Raw genomic sequence first — 22,187 nt, 5'->3', positions numbered from 1 at the left:
GAGTTTATGCTGCTGTGAAAACAAGATTTTATGACTTCATTGCTATTTTGGGTTTTCTCTGCAAATGGATGTTGAAGAAAATGAAAACTCTATATTTAGTATCAGGACTTAGTATCAGCAATGCTAAATAGATCAAAATAGTTTTACATCTAGGAAATTCTGTTTATCTGTTCAAAGGAATCATAGGTCAATCATCTGGTCAAAGCTAACATTTGAGCAGTATAACAACCAATACATAATGAGCGTTTACAGTATGAAATCATATACCAGCAAAAAACAGAACTGCATTTCATAACTTGACACTATGTGTTGGATGTTGCTTGACGGTTAATGTGCATTCATTTGAGATGGTTGTAAATCCTGATTCTTCAAAATATCCCTGGATATGAAACAAGAAGCTATGTTATATCAAGTCAGGTCTTTAGTTCACCTAACAGAAATGTCTATACTCAGTATTCCATAATTGGTACCTAAACTTCTAATTTAGCCCTGTGTTTAGGAATTTTGAGATATGAAGCCTAAAATGTCTGATGACCACTGGATTACGGTAGTTGTTTCAAGGGCCAACAATTTGCAAGATTTTAGATGGCAGCATTTTCCTAACATTTGTGGAATCCTTGCAAGACTAGTATAAGTATTGCTTCTGAGCTACAACCCAAGCTCTAATCTCTTAATTGTATTCCAGGCTAGTTAGTTTGCTATCTCTTGCATATTCAAACCTGTTACATCTAATTCTAATATCTACTTGGCTGATTTTATCCAACTTTATTAATTTAAATGCCAAGACTGAGTTGTTGTGTGCAAACTTACTTTTTATTATTTGATTGAATTAAGTTATTTAGTTGTTTTGACAATGCATTTAATATTTCAGGGATAGTGGTTGATTTACCATTATTGTTCAAAGATTGCATTGCTAAATAATCCTGGTGAAATAATTTTTAAAAGATTGTTAGAGCTGTTGTAAGAAGTTTTGATTTGTGTTTTATTTTTTAAGGTAAAGAACAACATACAAGTGATGTCACAGCTCAAATGGTGTTGGTGTGTTGCTGGCGAAGCATGAAGGAAGTTTCATTGCTTTTAGGGAAATTATGTCAACTTCTGCCTGTACAGATGCTTCCTAGTTGTTCAAATGCACTGATAACAGTGGACCAGGTAGAGTATCTAAAATGTTAGGATTTGTTCAGCCAGATAATTTCAGTATTACTGGATAGATTATTGGAATCATTTTATTCTGTCACAGTTCCGTAGTTCCCTGTCTGGTGGTTCCAAATAATAGCAGTGTCTTGATGAAAAATAGGAATAATTTTTGGGGAAGATATTAACAGCAGTGCGCTTATTTTAAAATGGGGATCTTATTAATTATTCCCTTTCTCTTAATTTGACTTTCTTAATTAGTCCAAAGAACTTATTTAAGCAATATTCTAGGCAGCTCATGAATACTTACGTTAACAGAAACAGTGTTGAAGTAAAGAATGTTACAACAGTGCAAATTCTGACATTTCTATTTCAGTATATTTTACTTTATTACCAGATATAGAATTGTCTTGCAAGAGTTCCTCTTAAAACTAATGGGTCATCATTTTAGAGATTTTTTTTTCTTAACAGAGAAAGAGAATGACCATGATAGGCAAAAAGATAGTGGGAGCAAAAGCAATTTTCAACTTCCCACCTGCTCCCCCATTGAGTTTCCTTATAGGAAGCAATCAGGGGGCCTTTGAAATCCTGTCTACTGCCTGCTTGCAGCATAAATTTGTGGAGCATGAGGAGGGGATGATATGGATTGGGAAGGATGCACAGGGTGTCCCCCTTCCCTTCCTCCTCCCCTTCCTACTGGTAAGTGGCTCCTGTTGAATTGGAGAAGAACAGAGAGATTGCAAGACTATTTGGGAAACACATGTCACATTGAAAATGAAGATTATATATCTGCACCTCCAGCATAGCAGCAACAGTAGCACTGAAACAGTCACAACTTTAGAAGTCATAGGTTCTGCATTTTGGACACATCTGTAACTTAGCCCATTTGAGATACCTTGGTTCAAATTTTTTTGCCCATGATGTGAGTTTAATAGAATATAGATTCTTTCTTCCAGCCATATGGGTTTAGGAATCTTCTATTTAGGACAGTGCTTATATCAGCAGTGGGATTCACTTACCTTCCCTACCGGTTCCCAAATGTGAGTGCATGTCTGTGCATGCGCACCACCTTCTGCACATGCACAGTGCTAGCACATGATGTCGGGGCGGGTGCACGGAGCCCTCCTGCTACTGGTTTGCCCAAACCGGAGAAAACCGGCTGAATACCATCTCTGGTGGTATATATGTATATATTAAGTTCATTTACTGACTTCCACATTTATGTTTTCCATTTGGCAAGCAGCAAGGTGAGATTTGATGAAATTATCATTACAGTATAGCTTTTATGGTCTGTAATTTTGGATAACAAACACATTGATTGATTGAGGATATCATATTCTCTGTAGGCTAGATGACAGAATTATGCTCACTCAGACCTGTTTTTATACCTCTCCCCTCCCATTTTTTTTAAGACATGAAGGCAAGCACACCATCTGGGACTGTTCAAGAGAATGGACTGCAGTGTTTACAAGAAATAGCTACCACAAGTATTTCATTGGAAATATTTTGGATTTATTAGATTTCTGTTTTTAATTGATGACCTTTTCCCTTTCCCATATGGTTTTAACCAAGTCAGTTTCCAGCCTTAGAGACTGATATACGTGATACGACTTTTTTCTTTTTTTCTGAGGGAAGTTTATGATGAGAGTTCAAAAATAAACCTCTAGTTTTTCAAAATTATGATACCATTTTAGACTGAAGAACTATTGATGTCGTGCTGAATATAGAGTTTTGGAAATAATTCTAAGATGTTTATTTACACGTCCTCAAACAGATGTTTTCAGCTGGCTCACAGCTGTGTGTGCAGTCTTGCAATGTTTTGGAAGTGCAGAAAAATGACCACCAATATACCATTAAGCTCCTTTTCTGTTCCAAGTCAAACAGGATTTGGTTTTAAAGTCTTACGTTCACCCTTTTAAATCCAATGCCATGCATTTTGCCTGAAAACATAGCTATAATATTGGCTGTTTGGTCAATAGCATTTTTTTTAAAAAAAATCTCTTACATTTCTTCACACTTTATCATGCTATAACCTTGATTACTGTTTGAAGATAATAAATCTGAGTAATTATAAATAAAATAATTCTAATGTTGATTTTGTTTTGCCTATTCAATTATGTGCATTGAATATGTCTTATTGAACTGTTCCCGAGTTCATTCCACAGGACTGTGCAAATTCTTCTGGTATAAAAAAAGCATAGCATAGTTGTTTGGCATGAATGGTTAGAAAAGAGAAGTATTAAATTTGATAATTTGAATGTTCAAATATTTGAAATTCTACATAAGGTTACAATGTGTGTGTGTGTGTGTGTATATCATTATATATTAATGATTCTTGAAATACATTTAATATATTGTGAACTTTTTCAGAGTGCACATTAATCCCCTGGACAGCTTCTTCCCAGCTCTTCACATCTTGCCTCCATGTGTACCACATTATACTTTGTTTTCTATCCAGTATGTGCTATATATTTTAAATTGAGCTTATATACTTGCTTAAGGATGACTATGGAGGTAGAAATGCAATCATCTTAATTACTTGCTGTAAATATTCTTTACAGCTGCAGCCCCCAACCTTTTGGGCACCAGGGACTGATTCTGTGGGGAAAGGTTTTCCGTGACTGGAGGGGGTGTGTTTTTGCATGCTGCCTGCATCCTGCAAATGGGGCTTTGTTTGTTTGCACAGACTGGTTGCAGACCGGAGGTTGGGGACCCCTGGTTTAGAGCTAATTTGATGTAGAGGTGTCTTAACCAGCACCAATTAGCACTGGGGGCTAGAATCCAGGAGACTGGGAGGTTTTTTACAGTGTTTTCTAAAGGGAATCAATCAATAGAGTGATAATCAAAGTAATATTCTGAAATAAACCTTATTTATTTGATTAAGGCTTCATTTGTTAGAACCAATTTGGTGTTGCGATTAAGACATCAGGTTAGAAAACCAGGAAAATGTGAGTTCTAGTCCCAACTGTAAGTACAAAATCTGCTGGAAGACCTTGAATTAGTCACTGTCTTAGCCCTGGAAAGAAGGCAGTGACAAATCACTTCTGAAAACATCACTAAGAAAACTGCAAGGATCTATCCAGTAGTCATTAGGAGTCAAAACTAACTCAAAGGAACACATTTACACAAATATTGTTTATATAAGGCTCTACCTATATTGCATCTGTGCATAACATGTTGCTGCTGCTTGCAGCAAAGGGAAAACCCCAGTGAACTTGTGTAATGACCTAAGATTCCTAAAGTCCTTTCCTAAATTATTGCATTACATATTCAATTGTATTATAATTATTGCATTCTTAAATTATTGCATTACATTACAATATACATTTTAACATTTATAGCATTACTACTGCTACTGTTATGTTTTTAAAATTCAAATTATTTATAAAATTTCTCTTAAAACGATTGTTAATGTAATTAATTTAAAATGAATGGAAACAACAGTACTAAAATAGAGGTATACAATTCATCATGTGTTTCTTAGCTGAGGTACTTTACACTGAAGAAAGGTGATAAACATGTAAGGCTACTCTTTATTTAGTGTATTTACTTACTCTGTATTTAGTACATTTATAAAATAGCCTATTCAAGGAGGATTTAAGGCAAGAACTTTTTTTTCTTTCACTGCCTGTTCATTTGTGAAGGAATGTTTATGTTTGTTGTTTTGATGTAGAGAAACATCAAATTTGATCTCATGCCTGTCTGAAGTGACACATTTTAGCCATAGAGATCATGTGGGCATTGTCAGCATAGTTCTATATTTCTTCCATGAGCTGACCTAAATGTGCTTTTGAAAAGTTCATTTATGAACTGAAGAAGCTTCTTGGATGAGAAGCAAAATGTTTTCAAGGAAAAAACAAAGTCCAGGTGCCTTTTTGAAAAAGCACTTTTGGAACAGTCATGACTTGGATGATTGAGCATCTCCATAGACATTCTTCCATGAACTATATTCTTTTACCGTATATACTCGAGTATAGGCCGACCCGAATATAAGCCGAGGCACCTAATTTTACCACAAAAAACTGGAAAAGTTATTGACTCGAGTATAAGCCTAGGGTGGGATATGCAGCAGCTACCGGTAATGATGTCCCGTGCAGCCGCGGGAGCGATGTCCCGCCTCCTATGACACACGGCACAGTGATTCCTATCATTGGATCACTGTACCAGAGGAGGTGGGACATCGCTATGTGGCTGCTTGCCATAACAAGGAGGAGGTGGGACATCGTTGCAGAGCGGCAGGAGGGGGAGGAAGCGGAATCGTAAGACAGCCCTGGATTACATTAGAACGTGAGGAGGGGGGATGGTGCGGTGCGCGCTGCGCGGGCAAACTGACACAGAGGGAGGGGAAACTCACAGGGCGCCGGGCCATTCACGAGCGTCACCCAGCAGCATGGCCCCGCCCCTTTTTCTCCTCCATTTCGGGCAAATTTTTCACTGACTCGAGTATAAGCCGAAGCGGCTTTTTTCAGCCCAAAAGTGGGCTGAAAACTCGGCTTATACTTGAGTATATACGGTATATAGAGGCAGAAGATTCCCTGATGAACTTTATCATTCACAGTTCGTCAAAAGTGTTTCGGTGTACATGGCATACATTTTTCTTGTTGTTTTTTTTCCTTCTGCCAGGTAAAAGATATTGGGGAATATTTCAAGAATCATCTCCTAATGTCACGACATAGAGGAGCATTTGAGTTAGCTTATGCTGGCTTTGTAAAACTTACTGAAGTATTCTCAAGGTAAATTGTTCTGTTATGAATGCCTTTACTTTTAATCCTTATCTGAAAGTAGCCATTGCTCATTTGGATTTATTGTCCTCATTTGCAGAACTATTGAGCAAAAATATTACTGCATTTTACCTGCACCAAATAATATCTTCTTTCACCAAACTACCTCCCTCCCTCCCTCCCTCCCTGTAAATGCCATCTATAGGGCCAGTCAAGCCTTCACAGTGATGACTTTTCTCCAATGGAATAGGTTGTCCCCTGATATCTAGGACTGTTCCCCCATTGTAAGGTTTGAGCTTGCTCAACTGGGCAGTGCTATTCAGAAATGTTGTTTCAAATACTATGACTTTATTTTAATGTTTGTGTTGCTTGTGCAAATCATTCAGAGCTATTTTGAACTGTGGCCTTCAGCTTATTGTAAGTGAAAGAATAAATGATAATTGAAGCAAAAGCAAGTGGTCTTTCTGTATAAGTTGAAGGCCAAAATATATCTATAAGTGATAGTTTTTAACTCCATTATGAATTAAATTAATAGTTTACTACCACATTTTACATCAGTTGTATCTTCCAAGATAAACTTGCCTAAGTCACACTATGGAATAGTGTAAATGAGATATAACTATGCAAATGTAACTAGATGGTTCAAGATACAATTGTGCAAAAATGGAGAACCAATTTGTATAGTGATTAAAGTGCTGATCTAGAAACCAGGAGACTGAATTCTAGCTGGCTGGGTGACCATGGGCCAGTCACACTCTCTTGGCTCAACACACCACACAGAGTTGTTGTGGGAAAAAGTAGCAGGAGTGAGTATTATGAATGTTTGTATCCTTGAGTTACTTAGCAAGTAATAAAGATGGGACAAATAAATACATTGTATTTATTTATTTAATTTAAAAATAAATGTTCTCTTTGTCATCACTGCAACTTAGCCATCAGGGATAGCCAATGATCAAGTACCCCTATTATAAATTTGCTCTGTTGGGAAGTGGAGCTGGAGACATGATTATTTCTTGGCTCAAGATGGAATTAGAAAGGGGGCATTTGTGTCTTTGCACTCTGCAAAATTCGCTCTGATGGTTGTCTAAGGGGGAGATAGTGTTAAAGGATATAAATTTAAATATCTCAGTGAAGTATTGCAGAAGGAGATGTGTATAGTTGGTGTATAGAATAGAATTAGACTTTGATATTTCTTTGGTTAACCATTATATTTCAAATGTGATTTAAATTTGTAATTGAAATGTAATTTCAGTATGTACCATTATATTTCAAATAATTACACAGCAAAGTATAAATTGAAGCAAGGAGTCTACTAAATATTTTTAGCCTGTTATAAGGGTGGGGTGGAAGGATGCAGATTGTGTGGAACATTTATTGTATTCACTGAAATGATCAGAGAAAGTATTTAAATATGTAGGCGACTGAATTTTTCTGTTGCCAGTTAAAATACTTTGAGAAACCACAATGAGTATTTGCTGAATTGGAACCACAATGATTTATACATCAGCTAACTATGTTTTCAAGTGAGGTTTTGCAGATTATATAAATGAGTTGCTTATTAAATCTGATATGGGCTTGGACTCTTAAGTTGGGTAAAATCATGCTTGGATCTGTGACTAGCATGTTATTTTTAAAGCTCAATTTTCCCTTTCATATTTTAAGGGAAACTTGTTTCCCATGGAAATAATTTTTCAGCCAGTCTAGAGTGTTGCACAGTTGCCAAATTAAAGGGAGTAGTCTTTTTTTGTTTTTAAAGTCAATAGTTCTTAATGTTTTTATTACTTCAGGACAACCAAAATTTTGCTTGTCCCAAATGTGCAAGTTAGTGGATAACTGAACAAGATTAAATTACTTCTGGCATTATCAAAACAGTACCATGTTATAATCTTAGGGGTCTGTCAGATTTCATTTCAATATATTTTTGTCTTTCTGTTAATCTTAACAGGAGTTAAAATGTTTGTTCAAAGATAACTGAAGCAATTTATTTTCAACTGTGTGGTAGCTTGAATGTATTTTCTTTCATGTTATATTCTTCATGAATTCTAGTTGCCATTTCTGCAGTTTTTTCAAAGAAACAGTTGAAATGTAGGAGAACTCAGCAGGAATGTTAGTAGAATGTTAGTTGATGTCACATAGTTCTGGCTTATATAAATCCAGATAAGTTTCTCATGTACCTTTCAAGATTAAAAGTCCAAGTCCATATCAAATTTAATGAGCACATTATTTCTATACAATCTGAAAAACGTCACTTTAGTTGATGAAGAAGCTATATATGTTCTGTAAATAGATAAACAAATGACAAATGATAAAGAGAGATCCAAAGATGCTCAGTTGAAAATTTTCAATTGGAAGAAAATATAGAAGCAATTAAACTTTAGAGAATGAAGGCATATTTTCAGTGTGATTTTGTATTGCTGTATATTAGAGTGGAGTTTGTTATGAGTGGCCACCCTGACTCGTATCAGGGAAAAGATGATATTGGCCATTCCAAAATACACTGCTCTGAATTTTTAGATTTTACCGATTAGCTACTAAAGAAAATATATATTGTAAGAGAATAGCAACTGTGGAGACAAAATTGATGTCACCTGATGTTCTTTAATAATGCAGATTTGTAAAATAAGAAACATGTTGGGCAATGCCAAAGGAATTCTTGTCTGGTGTATTTGAAATACTTATATTTGAAACCTAATGACTTTCCTTCACTTATCCAATTCTTCCAAAATATTAGGTATTCTACATCAAAATATTAAGCATTTTGTAGCATATTTCTTCAGTTTTGAATTCTAGCATTCCCTACTCTTAATAGGCTTGTTTTCCTACTCTTAATAGATGTAATAATGAAGATCTACATAAATTGCCACAGCAATGGTTATACAATGTCCTGGAAGAAATTAAATGTAGTGATCCTTCATCTAAACTGTGTGTCACTAGACGCAGTGCTGGAATTCCTTTCTATATACAGGTACCATGTATATTTGATCTTGATATGACCACAGTTTATGGACTGAATCATTTGAGAAGTGCACAGTGTACTTCTAGTTAAATACTAATAAATTTTGGTTGGATTTTTCTAATGGTATTAGAATTTCTTCTAATTGTGTTGTTCTGTTAGAAGTTATTATTAGTAATATTTTAGATGAAATACAATTATATCTTTATGCCCACAAAATGGGCATTTTTTATCAAATATTATACTTGCTTTGAAGTCCTACATATTGTTTACAAATATGATTTGGGGAATGACTTGAATTCAAGACTATTTCTTAATACAATTCTACTGGGAATCTTTTAAACAATAGCAAAAGTACAATTTGATAACTACAAGAGCCGAGGTGATGCAGTGCTTAGAGTGGAGAGTTCAGCTGATTCCTAGCTGCAGTTCAGCAGTTCAGATCTCACTGGCTCAAGGTTGACTTAGCCTTCCATCCTTCCAAAGTGGGTAAAATGAGGACCCAGATTGTTGGGGGCAATATGCTGATTCAGTAAACCACTTAGAGAGGCTGTAAAAGCACTATGAAGTGGTATATAAGTCGTAAGTTGCTATTACTACAAACATACCATTTTCTTCCATTAAAGATCTTTGAAACACAAATAAAATTTAAAAGTTTTCAGAGAACACAAAAATATAATTAATTCTAACAATTATAGTTATAGGTCATCTATATGGACACTAAAAATCAAATGCAAATTAAATGAAATATAATGCTATATATGTTACAATATAAAATCAAGAAATTTAGAAGTAAGGATTGGTCATGATGAGAAGATACTTTAATATTCAACACATTTCAGTTAAATCCAATACATATGTACATACAAATATACTGCAGTGTCCAAAAGAGGGGTGTTTCCCCAAAGCTGCTGCTATAGGATTATGGCCCTTCTGAAGCACTTTTGATATAGTGTATTCAGGAAGAGAATAAAGAGAAGATCCTTTTAGCACTGTGTCAATCTTATATTTTTAATTTTTCACCTCTCTTTTAGAGATAAATATAACACTGATGATAGAAGAAATTCAGAATTATATTGAAGAATTGCTTTTAGGTTATTATCATTTTATTTGCTCCATAGACTATGGAAATTGGAAATGGAACAGGACAAAGTTGTTGAAATGTAAAGCACATGTGCACACATACACAAAGACTAATTTACAGATTTTCTCGTAGTGTATTTGCCTGCTTCTTCCAAGTTTTGGTTTTTCATTTAGTATTTGAGTCAATTACTATTTGATGCCACTTTTATGGCCAAAATGTTGATCAATCTTGCTATATTTTCTCATCCATCTCTGTAAACAATATGAGCATTTATGGAGTTGGTGGTACATTGTTGTTATAATTTCCTACTTCCTTTGTCCTAAATATAATAGATTTAAAGACCTTTTAAATTTTTTTAATGAATTGCTTCAATTTCCCAAAAAGATGTTATATTAGAATTCTGCATAACATGATACCGAAATACAAATCACAATTCTGCATTTTGCTTGATTGAAATGTTTAAATATTCTTTTGCTACTTCTTGAAGCTTATGTTGGTATTTTCAAGTTGTCATGTTTAAATGTAATAAAAGTATATTATATCCCTATATTTTATTTCTTTTTTATTTTAGGCCTTGCTAGCTTCAGAACCAAAGAAAGGTAAAGCAAGTCTACTAAAAATGACCATGAAAAGTTGATAACTTAGCTTTACCTTCAGATATGCCTTCCAATATAATTTCTCAGGTAAAGCATCTATTTATCTATCTTTATATCTCTTTCTGTGTTAATGCAAAGGAAAAAGTCTGTAAACAGAATTTAAATTTGATATAATTCCTCATTCTGTGCTTAAAATTTCTCATCTTATATTTTTGATTTTAATTAAATTGAAGACAGACTCTTGTGGGCCAAATCTAAATATCAAGGGCCTTAAATTACAAGTCGTATGCAATGATTGTGACATATAGGAGGGTACTGATTAGGATTTGTACCCCATTTGTATTGTATTTTTTTGGTAAAAAAAGTTGGCATACGTAACTTTGTGATACATTTCAACTAAAGTTCTTTTGTTAACTTTCCCCTTCAGGTTCATGCATTAAATATCTTAAGAGCTTTATTCAAGGACACCCGTTTAGGTGAAAATATAATTCCTTATGTGGCAGATGGAATGCAAGCAGCAATATTAGGTTTTACTTCTTCTGTCTGGGCAGTAAGTTGATCCTTTACTTGTAGTATATTAAGTTTGAAAGCGTTATGTTAATAGCGACCAGATCAGTGATTATGGTTTTCTTTAACTTTATAATGTCTGATTTTTAAAATAAATTATTTTTCTAAATTAGATGGAAGGTATGCTGATATAGCTAACATGCTTGCATAGAAAACATGCTATGAAACAACATGTAAAACCATTAAAATTGGATATTATATCGTCTAATGTTTGTTTGATTTTTATTTAGTTTTTTTATACTAAAGGCTAAATATTTATTTGACTGAAAAAAAATGACTTCCATTATCTTATGACACAAAATACTGCTTCTAAGTGGTTTGTTGAAATTAAAATCCAATTACTTTTAAAAATGTATTCATTATATTTTCAAATGTTGCTTAGCCTATTAAAACAATAATTGTAGCCAGTAGTAGTCTCTTGGTCTAAAATAAAAAAAGTATTTTTTGACTGGTTTCACTGGCATTTCAGAATCATGTTAAGTTGCACGTAGGCGATAAATATTTCTCATGTTACATATTCTATATATTCACAGAAATATGTACACTACTCATACATAGCTTTGTGCCCATAGAGAAAGGAACTATCTACTTCTCTATACATGGAAAATAATGCAAATGAATTGGCAGTTCCAGAAGAAACGTACCATCTTTTCCATGAACAAATTATCCCCCCCCCCCCCGGTTAATTCGGAATGGAGCTGTACCGTTAAACATAGACAAAAATGCACTATGGCTATGGAGAAAGGGATGCAGTCTCTTCCTTGTTAGATTTGAGTGGTGTTCTCTGAAACTGCAGAATAGAACTTCCAATGAGTTCTTGCAGGTATTCATATATCAATAGCATTAGCACTTAGACTTACATACTGCTTTACAGCCATCTCTAAGCGGTTCAGAATCAGCATATTGCCCCCAACAATCTGGGTCCTCATTTTACCAACCTCGGGAGGATGGAAGGCTGAATCAATCTTGGGGATTGAACTCCTGGCAGTCAGCAGAATTAGCCTGCAATACTGCATTCTAACCACTGCGCCACCATGGCTCAATATGGAGAGTACATGGTCAGATGTTTTCATATATGATCACATTATTTATATTTTATTATTTATATCTTATTCACAATCCTTCTTCTACAATTTACATAGGGGACTATTATGCATTATAGGCTTCTGAAAGCATCAGACACCTAATGTCAACACTATATTAAAACAGATGGAAATATAGTATATCAGTATGCCAAGATATTTTAGGTAGTTATTAAAATGTAGTCATAAATGTTGTGCTTTACCATAAGCCATTAATAAGATGACAATGCATACAATGGAAATTACAGTTAAAATTGCATAATTGTCACATAAACACAAAACCCCCAGATCACCAGTCAAATAAGAAATCTGACAAAAGAATCAGAGACTGTTATAAACATAAAATATATTCAGCAAAAAATGCCCCTGCTTTGAACATCTGCCCAAGAAGCCTTTCCACAGCCATAAGGATTGTCTTACTATACGAGCAAATAAAAAATTCTATTATTTTACTATTAGAGCAAAGGAGTAGAATTTCTGAACTCAGTCCACTACTTATTTTCAGGACGATTGAGATCAAGTATTTTATAAGAACTGTTGGACAAATTTTTAGAAAATAACAAGTATTGAGCAATATCCTCTTCACCATCCTTAGCCATAAGGGCATTGACAGATTACAAATAACTTATACTACTTGTACAGTTGGAGGCACTTGCTGCCTTCTTAATTACCAGTATATCAAGAAATTCCTATAAAGGGATGAATACTTTTCAAATAATTTTTACCTTCAAATTTGTTTTGCATTACACTATTGCCATGTAGCAATCTTTTCATTAGATACTGTAGGCCATTTTGGATAGCTGTATCATATACCTGGAGTGATTTAAAATGAAAAAGGCTAATATAAAAAGCCGACTCTGAGGGCCCAGACCTTGAAACCGTGTTGTACTTTTCTTGCACCTGTCCTTGATATCTGAAGACAATCCTGTTACCTGGTGATTGTAATTTGAGAACAAAATTAAACATTCCAATAAAGAAACTTGATTTGATTAGAAGTATGCCTATTTCAGAATAGAGAGAAGAAGGCAATGTATTAGAATTGGTCTTAACTTTCAAGGGGCGTCCTTGTCATTGAGGTATGCATATCCCAGCTTTTAGTGCTATATAGAAATGGAGGACCAATCTTGCTTCAATTATTGAATGAATTACATTTGATACCTCCTTTATGAGCAACATCATTTACCTTCAAAGTTTTATATTGAGTGAACTATTTGCCAGATGAGGCAAATAATACACATAGGTAACAATATGTTGGCATTTGTTCAATGAATGAGTCAATTTCCCTTTTATCTTTAGTTTGTAACCTTGTAAGATTTAGTTTTCATATTTAGTTACTTCCCTTTACCGTAATTATTCAAGGCCAGTTATAAACTACTGATGCCAATCTGACTGAGGGGGAAAAGAATCACATTACCAGTATTAAGCAGTTAAGTCATCTTTCACATACTTGAGATACAGAATGTGGCTTTCTTGTCACATTTTAAACAGTGTCATTTACAGTACATCAGATATTGATTGATACTACAAGTAACTGGAATATTGACAGATAGAAAACCATTTCACGAAAATATTGCACGCATATTAGAATTTTATTGTTATCAATAAAATATTTATTGCTGAATCAACAGTCCCAAAAATAAATAAATGCGACATGTAGCTTGGTTTTATTTTGTGCTATATATTTATCAATTTGGCCTATAGTAAACAGTGAAGAAATTTGAATATCCAAGTGTAATATCAGTTAATTGTACTTTACTATGAACTTAAAACATCTATATGATTTCTTTTGTCATTGTCCCACATGCTTGTAACATTGTTGAAAGGTCCTTAAATTCTGATAAGAACTTATTCAATGGAATTTTTAAATGAGATCATAACTAAATTTTACTGCTTTGATCTGCTATTTAAATGGGAAAAAATCCATATTTTTTTCTCCAGAGTTCCTTTGATTACTTAGTGCCATGACATCTTCCCTAGTATCACTTGAGCATTCAATTGGATTGGTGTATTTTTCCCATTTTATTTGGGATTAAACAAAAAAAAAAATCCATAGGGTTTAAAGGAACTTTTGCAAGTTAATTTATCTGAAACCTTCCTGACACATTAGAGGTCAGAGGCATCAGAAATATTTTTTTTGATGGTTCCAAATCTTTTAACTATTGGAAAGAGAAGCTTGTGATTCTGGATTGCATATGTACTTTGATGTAAAAACTCAATTCCCTTTTATAAAGATTTAATCTCTATTATTCACAGTGAGTTGTCATGAGCAAACTGAGAGAAATCTATCTAGATGTACTATAAAGTACAAATAAAGTTAGAATACTTAAATTCTAATATAAAACAGTATGAAATATAAATATTGTATTTCTGTATAATATATTATATTTTCTGGTAAAACTCCATGCTCCAAATATTACAAAATCCAGTGTAATAAGTACAGAAATGAGACAGCCTTCCTCCCTCCCTCATCAATCAATCATATTTAAAATATTAAAATTAATTTAAGATTTAACAACTTAAAATTATAAAATAAACTTTCAGAAAGATAAAAAAATTCAAAATGGTCATTTAGCATTAATTAATACAAGTGGAGGGTTTCTCATGAGGCTACAGTTGTGTGATTCTTTGTGCCCCTCCCCCCCATGACTCCTTTGCAAAGGTCAGGAGACTGTACATCCAAAATCTAGCATGTATTTAAAGAATAGTACCCAAGGTAGGAGAATCATAGTATATTCTATGACAGCTGGTCCAGATTAAATAATTCCCCTTCCTCTATGGGATCTGCAAATTGCATCTTGAATTGTAATGTAAGTATATATTCAACATATTACTTCTCCTATATGCACATTCTAATAAAAAATGGGGATAAAAACAATTTCCCTTGGTTTCTAGATATCCATCGCCTAGGAAAGTGGATGATGATGAATTTCTTTAAAATGTGTAGGGGATGGGGGTTTCTTCCCCCTTGTTTCTCAAAATATGCTATTAAGGGTAGGAAGAAAGCAGATAATCCTTACTGCATTCTTTATCAAGAATGTCAGGTACAAGAAATCAGGAACCAAGGTTGTTTGAAAGAGTACAAGGGGTTAATCCATGCTTACTCACTATAAGAATCTGAACTATTAATGGTCAAGGCAAATTGGCGGTTCATAAAAATGGAATTCAAGGAGGGCTGGACTCTTGTGAGCACACAATTCTCCAGACTCCAGATGTTTGAACCCTCCTTTGGGTCACTCTTCAGGATAAGATGGACTGGCATACAAATTTAATAAATAAACAATCCTATTAGAAACTGAATACAAATATCTTAATACTTTCTATGTTGCTTAATATATTAGGTGAGAAATTCATCTACACTTCTCTTTAGCACCCTCATTACAAGAATATTTGGAGTGAAGAGAGGAAAGGATGAGAGCTCAAAGAAAAACAGGTATGTTCTTTTCAATAAGAAATACTTCTGTAAAATGTATTGTAGTTGAGAACAAATGTATAAAGTTTGATTAAATACAAATATATATAAGAAACATAATTTTTCCAAATGATATGGAGCTTTTTTTCAAAAAGACATTGATTATACCCTTTAATTATATCGGACAACATTTTTTTTCAAAAGTTTTTCCTTCTCAAAAACATTCGGTGAGTATGATAGATCCTTTAAAATTGAACACAAGTATAATTTCAGAATGTCTGTGTCATATAGGTGTCCTGAGAAACATTAAATTAACTTTTAATAGCTATAATAGATGTAATTGCATAAAGTTTTCAAAATGCTGCATGAATTCAACAGAGGTAAATGTGTTTTACTGCTGATTTTAGTTTGTACTTGGTGTTTGATGCAGCTCACTGCTGTATCTAAAACAATAGTCAGTCAGTGTTGATGGATTTCAGTTGTCCCGTTACTGTTTTTCCATTCTAACAATATCCTGGTGAAACTTTTTGCCATGTTTGTCACTGATTGTATCTAGATTGTTGGGAAAGAAATCCAAGCGTGAATGCAAAAAACGAATCTTCAATGACAGATTGCACTTCATGATCTTATATGCTGTAAGAAGTTGTCAATCAGCTAGATGTAGTTTGGTGTTCTGTAGTTGCCAAGAAAATTCTCAACAACATCTTGAATTGCTTTCCAGACAATTTTCTCTGGCTCTACTAATAGACCTTCAAACCACTTGTCTTTGATGATATATCTGTTCTGTGGACCAACAGGCCTTCCTTAATCTTGGCATCAGTTATTCTTGAAAGCATCTGTCTCAAAAAAACAGAAACTTTCATCTTTCTGGTTCATCCCTTTCACAAATTTTTTCATCAGTCCATGCTTTATGTGAAGTGGAGGCAAAGATATCTTCATTGGGTCAACAAGTGGTTCATGTACCATATTTTCTGTCCTGAATCAAATTCTTTAAGAGTGGCCATTTGTTTTTAATCTAATATGATTCTCTTGCATGGCTGCCTCATTCGCATATGTAACAATAGTACTTGGTATATCTGAGCTGCATTCCAGTGCTGCTATTATTAGATCTCGACAGATATTCCAATTGTACAAACATTTCTTGCAAAAGACCACATACCATCCATTACTTTTTTGCAGACATCTGCATATCTTAAAATTTTTCTCTCCGTTTCCCCATTGTTATCAAAAATTCAACCAAAGAAGGTCAGTTCATATACTTATTCTAGTTTTTCATTATTTATGCATTATTTACAATCATTCCACTGTTTTTCTCATCAAACACAACCTTCTTGGTCTTTGATATGCTAACCATCAGATCCACACTGTTCCTTGTATCATATAATCTAACACAGATCTGGGCTTTTTATAACGCATGGGCCACATCAGCCAATGGGCAGTCCAGTCCAGCCTGTGGCAGCAGCAGCACAGGGCAAGGCATTGGCAGTGGTGGGGACTGGGAGGAAGCATTGGCATGATGTTGGCATCAGTGGCGGGTGATGGTACAACTTGGTGGGAGATGGGACGGTGGTAGCAGCAGGGCCAGGGTGGTGGCGGCTGGATGATGGCTGCCTTTTACAACAATCTCAGTTTGTGACGTAGCCTCTTGGGAAAATTAATTGCCCACCCCTGGTCTAACATTTGCTGTAATTCATTCATGTTTTAGCCTCAAATGCAACATGTATTCACATCTCCAACTGATACATTTCTAATATCATCACAAACATTTTGCTTACATTGCATATAATGCATTAAAAATTATTATCTGAATCATTTGAAAAAAAAAATCCTCTGAATCACCATTTTAAATTATGTCTTCTTGGTCAGTCTTGAACTTTTCACTAAGCATTCTATTTATTATCACACATGTTTTACTTCCATTATATATAGCATGTATGTGTCCAGCAACTGATCTTCAACTCCACATTTTTGCAAAACATTGCTTAGTTCAAGCCTATTTACTTTATCATTTGCTTTTTCTGACAAAAGAAAAGTACAATATATTTTATTTTTATTTTTATACATTTCTCAGTGTCTTGATGAAGATCAGAAATCTCAGCTGCTTATTTCTTGTCTGGCATATAGCCGGTGGAGGGAGAACCGGTTGTTAAAAGTTTCTGAGCAGTTTGATGAACTGGTTGTTGGAAGAAATAATTATGGCAGAGAACCGGTTGTTAAATTATTTGAATCCAACCACGGCATATAGCCACACTATTCATTTCATATTTGGCTCATTGTTATCTCTATTCAGAATTATGCCAAACAACATCTTCCCTTGCACACTTAACAAATTCAGAATGTTTTTGAGAAATAACCAGAATCTACTGGAATGAGCCCTTTATGTAACCCAAATGCATTGATACTATTTTAAATGGATCTTTGAGAACTAATCCTTTGCCTAAAATTGCTGCTGAAGAAAACTTGTTTTTCACCTCTGTATTTCAAAACCACTAGATGTCTCCCTTGATACATTCTTTTTAAAAATAAAATAAATGCAATACACCTACAGCAAATATGTTTTGTTTGGTTTCCTTGGACAGCCTTTGTTTTCAACTTGATCTTGAATTTTATAGCTGGTTTGGTCACTTTAAATGTGAATAGTTTTGAATTGTGAAATTTGCAAATAGGGACTGATTCATAAAAGTGAAATTTATTTCTGTAGATTAACTGTACATGCATCTCCATACAATTTTATTTAACTAATAGCAATGGCTTTCTCCTAAATAATATAGTTATATGAAAATCACCATACTAATGAATGGAAACATCCAGGCCGTCTAAAAGAGTATTCAAGTAAATGTGGTTTATTTCAGAATATTACTTTGATTATCATTCCATTAAGAGATTGCAGGAATAGCGTTATAATTTTTTTAAACAAGTACCAGAAATATTTCCTGGACTTCCACAAGAATTTCTCATTGATATATACAGGATCACTTTCCAAACAATTGCAAATTGCATATTTACTTATAATACACCTGTTTTAAAATAGAGAGAACATGGATTGTTTAGTATCCAACACCATGCTGAGTTCAGAAATCTAAATAAAACCAATGCCAACAGAGTTGAGCTGAGAGAGAGTGACTGACCAGGAAATGGGTTATATTTTATATAGACCTAGTTTTGGAACCGTGTGAAGTTCTAGGCAGAGAATTTTTGTGTTTATATCTTTCTTTTTTAAAAAGGATCTGAAACTATAACCTTGATGGAGATGGGAGGTTTAGAAACATGAAATATCATACATACATACATACATACCTACCTACCCACCCACCCACCCACCCACCCACCCACCCACCCATCCATCCATCCATCCATCCATCCATCCATCCATCCATCCATCTCCTGGAATGATAATCAGCTTCCTTTTCAGTCTCGTCTAGATTTTCCAATGATAGTATCACAGGAATATTGTCTAGTTGATGCATCTTCAATCATGTGTTGATTCAACAAGGAGCTTTTTCTCCTCTCCTTTTTCTCCTTTTCTTTCTCCTCTTCTGCCTGGTGCACCAGTTGCGCCCCTACCTGAACCGGGAGGCTCTCACAAGTCACTCGTGCCCTTGTGACCTCTAGGCTGGAGTACTGCAATGTGCTCTACATGGGGCTGCCCTTGAAGAGTATTCGGCGACTTCAGCTAGTCCAGAATGCGGCCACGCGAGCGATTGTGGGTGCACCTCGCTTCACCCACATAAGACCTATCCTCCGCGAGCTGCACTGGCTACCTGTCGATCTCCGGGTGCGCTTCAAGGTGCTACTTGTCACCCATAAAGCCCTACATGGTAGTGGATCTGGGTACTTGAGAGACCGCCTACTGCCAATTACCTCCACGCGACCTATTATATCTCATCGATTAGGCCTCCTCCGAGTTCCATCTGCCGGTCAATGCCGACTGGCAACTACGCAGAGGAGAGCCTTCTCGGTGGTAGCTCCGACCCTATGGAACGATCTCCCCGTGGAGATTCGTACCCTCACCACCCTCCAGACCTTCCGCACAGCCCTCAGAATCTGGCTATCCCGTCAGGCCTGGGGCTAAGACTGTAACCCGCCCGAATGGTATGAATGTTGTGTTTTTTTAATTATGTATTGTCTTATATGTTAAAAAGTTTGTCTCCCCCTCCCTCTTGGATTGTGATCCGCCCTGAGTCCCCCCAGGGAAAAGGGCGGCATATAAATAAACTTCTATCTATCTATCTATCCTTTGTTTTTCTTTAGTTTGAACCAATTTTTCTCATTGTATTTTCTCATTTGCTTCTCAACTCTCTGTAGTGCAGTGGGTCTTCTTTAAAAATTGCTTTTTTGTAGAGGCAAACTTCTGACCTTTAGATATAACTGCTACATAATCCCCCTTAAAAAGGTGCAGAACAGAACCTTAGATATCTTTAGTAACATTGTCAGACGAACAAGGGGCAATTGTTCCTTAACTAGAAGGAAAGCTTTTTCAGAATGTTAACCACAATGTTGTTCCAAGATGGGGCTGTTTGGTAGCAAAGCTGTGATATTCTTCCAAGGCTGCCCTCACAATTGTAAGTCAGCTGAGATTAGTTTTGATATCCCGAAAACGTCTTAGACAGTAAATGCACGATATGGGATGTTTCTACAATTACAAAGCTAGCAGTTGCTTAAATAATACCACTAAACTTTATTTTTTTAACATTAGAAAAATAATGCTATCAGTCTCCTGCATTAACAATATATTTATTGGCTATATTTAGAGTGTTTTTTAAAATCCTTTGCATTACCTGATGTATTTACCTCCTTCATCATTAAGAAGTGCTGGCTTTTCACAGTGGCTTTACTTATGCCTAAATACACAAAGGTATCATAAATAGCAAACTAACAGATACTGGGAGAGTAGAGTATAAAAGAGATCAAAGCCAACAGACCATGCAGTCATTTTAGAATCTTGGCTGGCTGCTCTTGTAAATAGGAGAGCTTCTAAAGCAGAACACATTACTGTATTTATATATGCCTTGACTGACAGCTCAGTTATTAACTTTATAGAAACACAGGCAAGGTAATCCCCTAGAAATGTTTGCTCTATCGGTTTCTGTCTGAAAGAAAATGGAAGCCAAGGTACAATAGCTTGTTCTCTGTTTCCCCAAAGTATTTATTTTAGAATATAAAAGCAGTATAAAAGAGTGTTTTCTCAAGTCAATGAACTTAAGCAGTGTTGTTTGCTTTCTGGTATTTAAGCATGTTGCCTTGCTGTTCGTTGAAAAACAAACACCACATTCATCAATCTTTCCCCCCCCCCCCCCATTTCATTGATATTGAATTATTCTACATTCTCTCACGTTCGTTTTCTTGGCTTAATAAATTTGAATTATATCTCTGAATAATTCACAAAAATAATTTGTAGCTAAAGTGACAATGTAGAAATGGTGCCTAAATTGTTTTCTCTATTGTCCTTCAATAGAATCTTAACTCGATTTACAACCATTTATTTAGTGACTTTTCAAAGTTACAACTGCACTGAAAAAAGTGGCTTATGACCACTTATAACCGTTGCAGTATCCTCATTGTCATGCGTTCAACTTTGGGCACAACGGGTGTGTGTTTATGACAGTTGCACTGCTCTGAAGTCACATAATCACCATTTATAACCTTCCCAGCTGGCTTTTCTGATAGACAAGTCAATGGGGGAAGCCAGATTTGCTTAACAACCATATGATTCACTTAATAACTGCAGTGATTTGTTTAACAACTATGGAAAAAAGGTTGTAAAATGGGGCACAACTCAATTGTCTTGCTTGGTAATGGAAATTTTGGGCTCAGTTGTCATAAATTGAGGACTACCTGTATTACTCTGCCATATTGGATTACTGCCATATTGCAGTCTCTCTCAAATCTTTGTTATTTTTTAATTGTGATTGAATTGGTGTGGACTAGAATATTTCCTACAATCACTAATTTTTGCAAAGGTATAACTGATAATTTTCTTTTGCAATATCTATTTAAACAATTCAGCTGGTTGTATTGTTCCACAATAAGGTCCTATTTTTGTATCAGCATACTTTTGTATTTCATTTTAGCTTGTACTTGGATGCCTTTAAAATATATATTTGTACATCCCCTGTACACGTTTTTTTCATTATATCGCCCCCCCCCCCGCAGCAGCCCTGTGAAATAGGTTGCGCTGAGAAAAGATAATTAAGCAATGAATTAGTGAACACCTACAAGCAAACAAAGTAATAGCCAAAAGCCAACATGGGTTTGTCAAAAACAGATCATGCCAGACTAATCTTATTGCATTCTTTGAGAATGTGACAAAATTAGTGGACCAGAGGAATGCCGTTGATATAGTTTACTTGGACTTCAGTAAGGCATTTGATAAGGTAGACCATAACCTACTACTAGATAAAGTGGAAGAATGTGCGTTAGACAGCATCACCACCAGATGGATTCGTAACTGGCTGATCAATCGCACTCAACATGTAGTCCTCAATGGAACCACATCTACATGGAGGGAAGTATGCAGTGGAGTACCCCAAGGCTCTGTTTTAGGCCTAGTACTCTTCAACATCTTCATCAATGATTTGGATGAGGGAATAAATGGGGAACTCATCAAATTTGCAGATGACACCAAGCTGGCAGGAATAGCC

General features: G+C 35.1%; 1 protein-coding gene across 1 annotated transcript in view; it reads left to right on the top strand.

Annotated features, from left to right (window-relative positions):
* THADA (THADA armadillo repeat containing) overlaps window positions 1-22,187 on the top strand; it is a 106,263-nt gene that overhangs the window by 29,405 nt on the left and 54,671 nt on the right. The window contains 7 exon segments of the mRNA XM_032215562.1: window positions 995-1,152; window positions 5,758-5,867; window positions 8,688-8,820; window positions 10,464-10,522; window positions 10,524-10,575; window positions 10,916-11,038; window positions 15,476-15,567. Of these exon segments, the coding sequence (XP_032071453.1) occupies window positions 995-1,152; window positions 5,758-5,867; window positions 8,688-8,820; window positions 10,464-10,522; window positions 10,524-10,575; window positions 10,916-11,038; window positions 15,476-15,567 (727 nt within the window).

Source organism: Thamnophis elegans, chromosome 4 (genome assembly GCF_009769535.1).
Source record: "Thamnophis elegans isolate rThaEle1 chromosome 4, rThaEle1.pri, whole genome shotgun sequence".
In the NCBI taxonomy this organism is placed as follows: Eukaryota; Metazoa; Chordata; class Lepidosauria; order Squamata; family Colubridae; genus Thamnophis; species Thamnophis elegans.
Note: the sequence above shows the minus strand (reverse complement) of the source record. Positions and strands in the feature narration are given on the sequence as shown.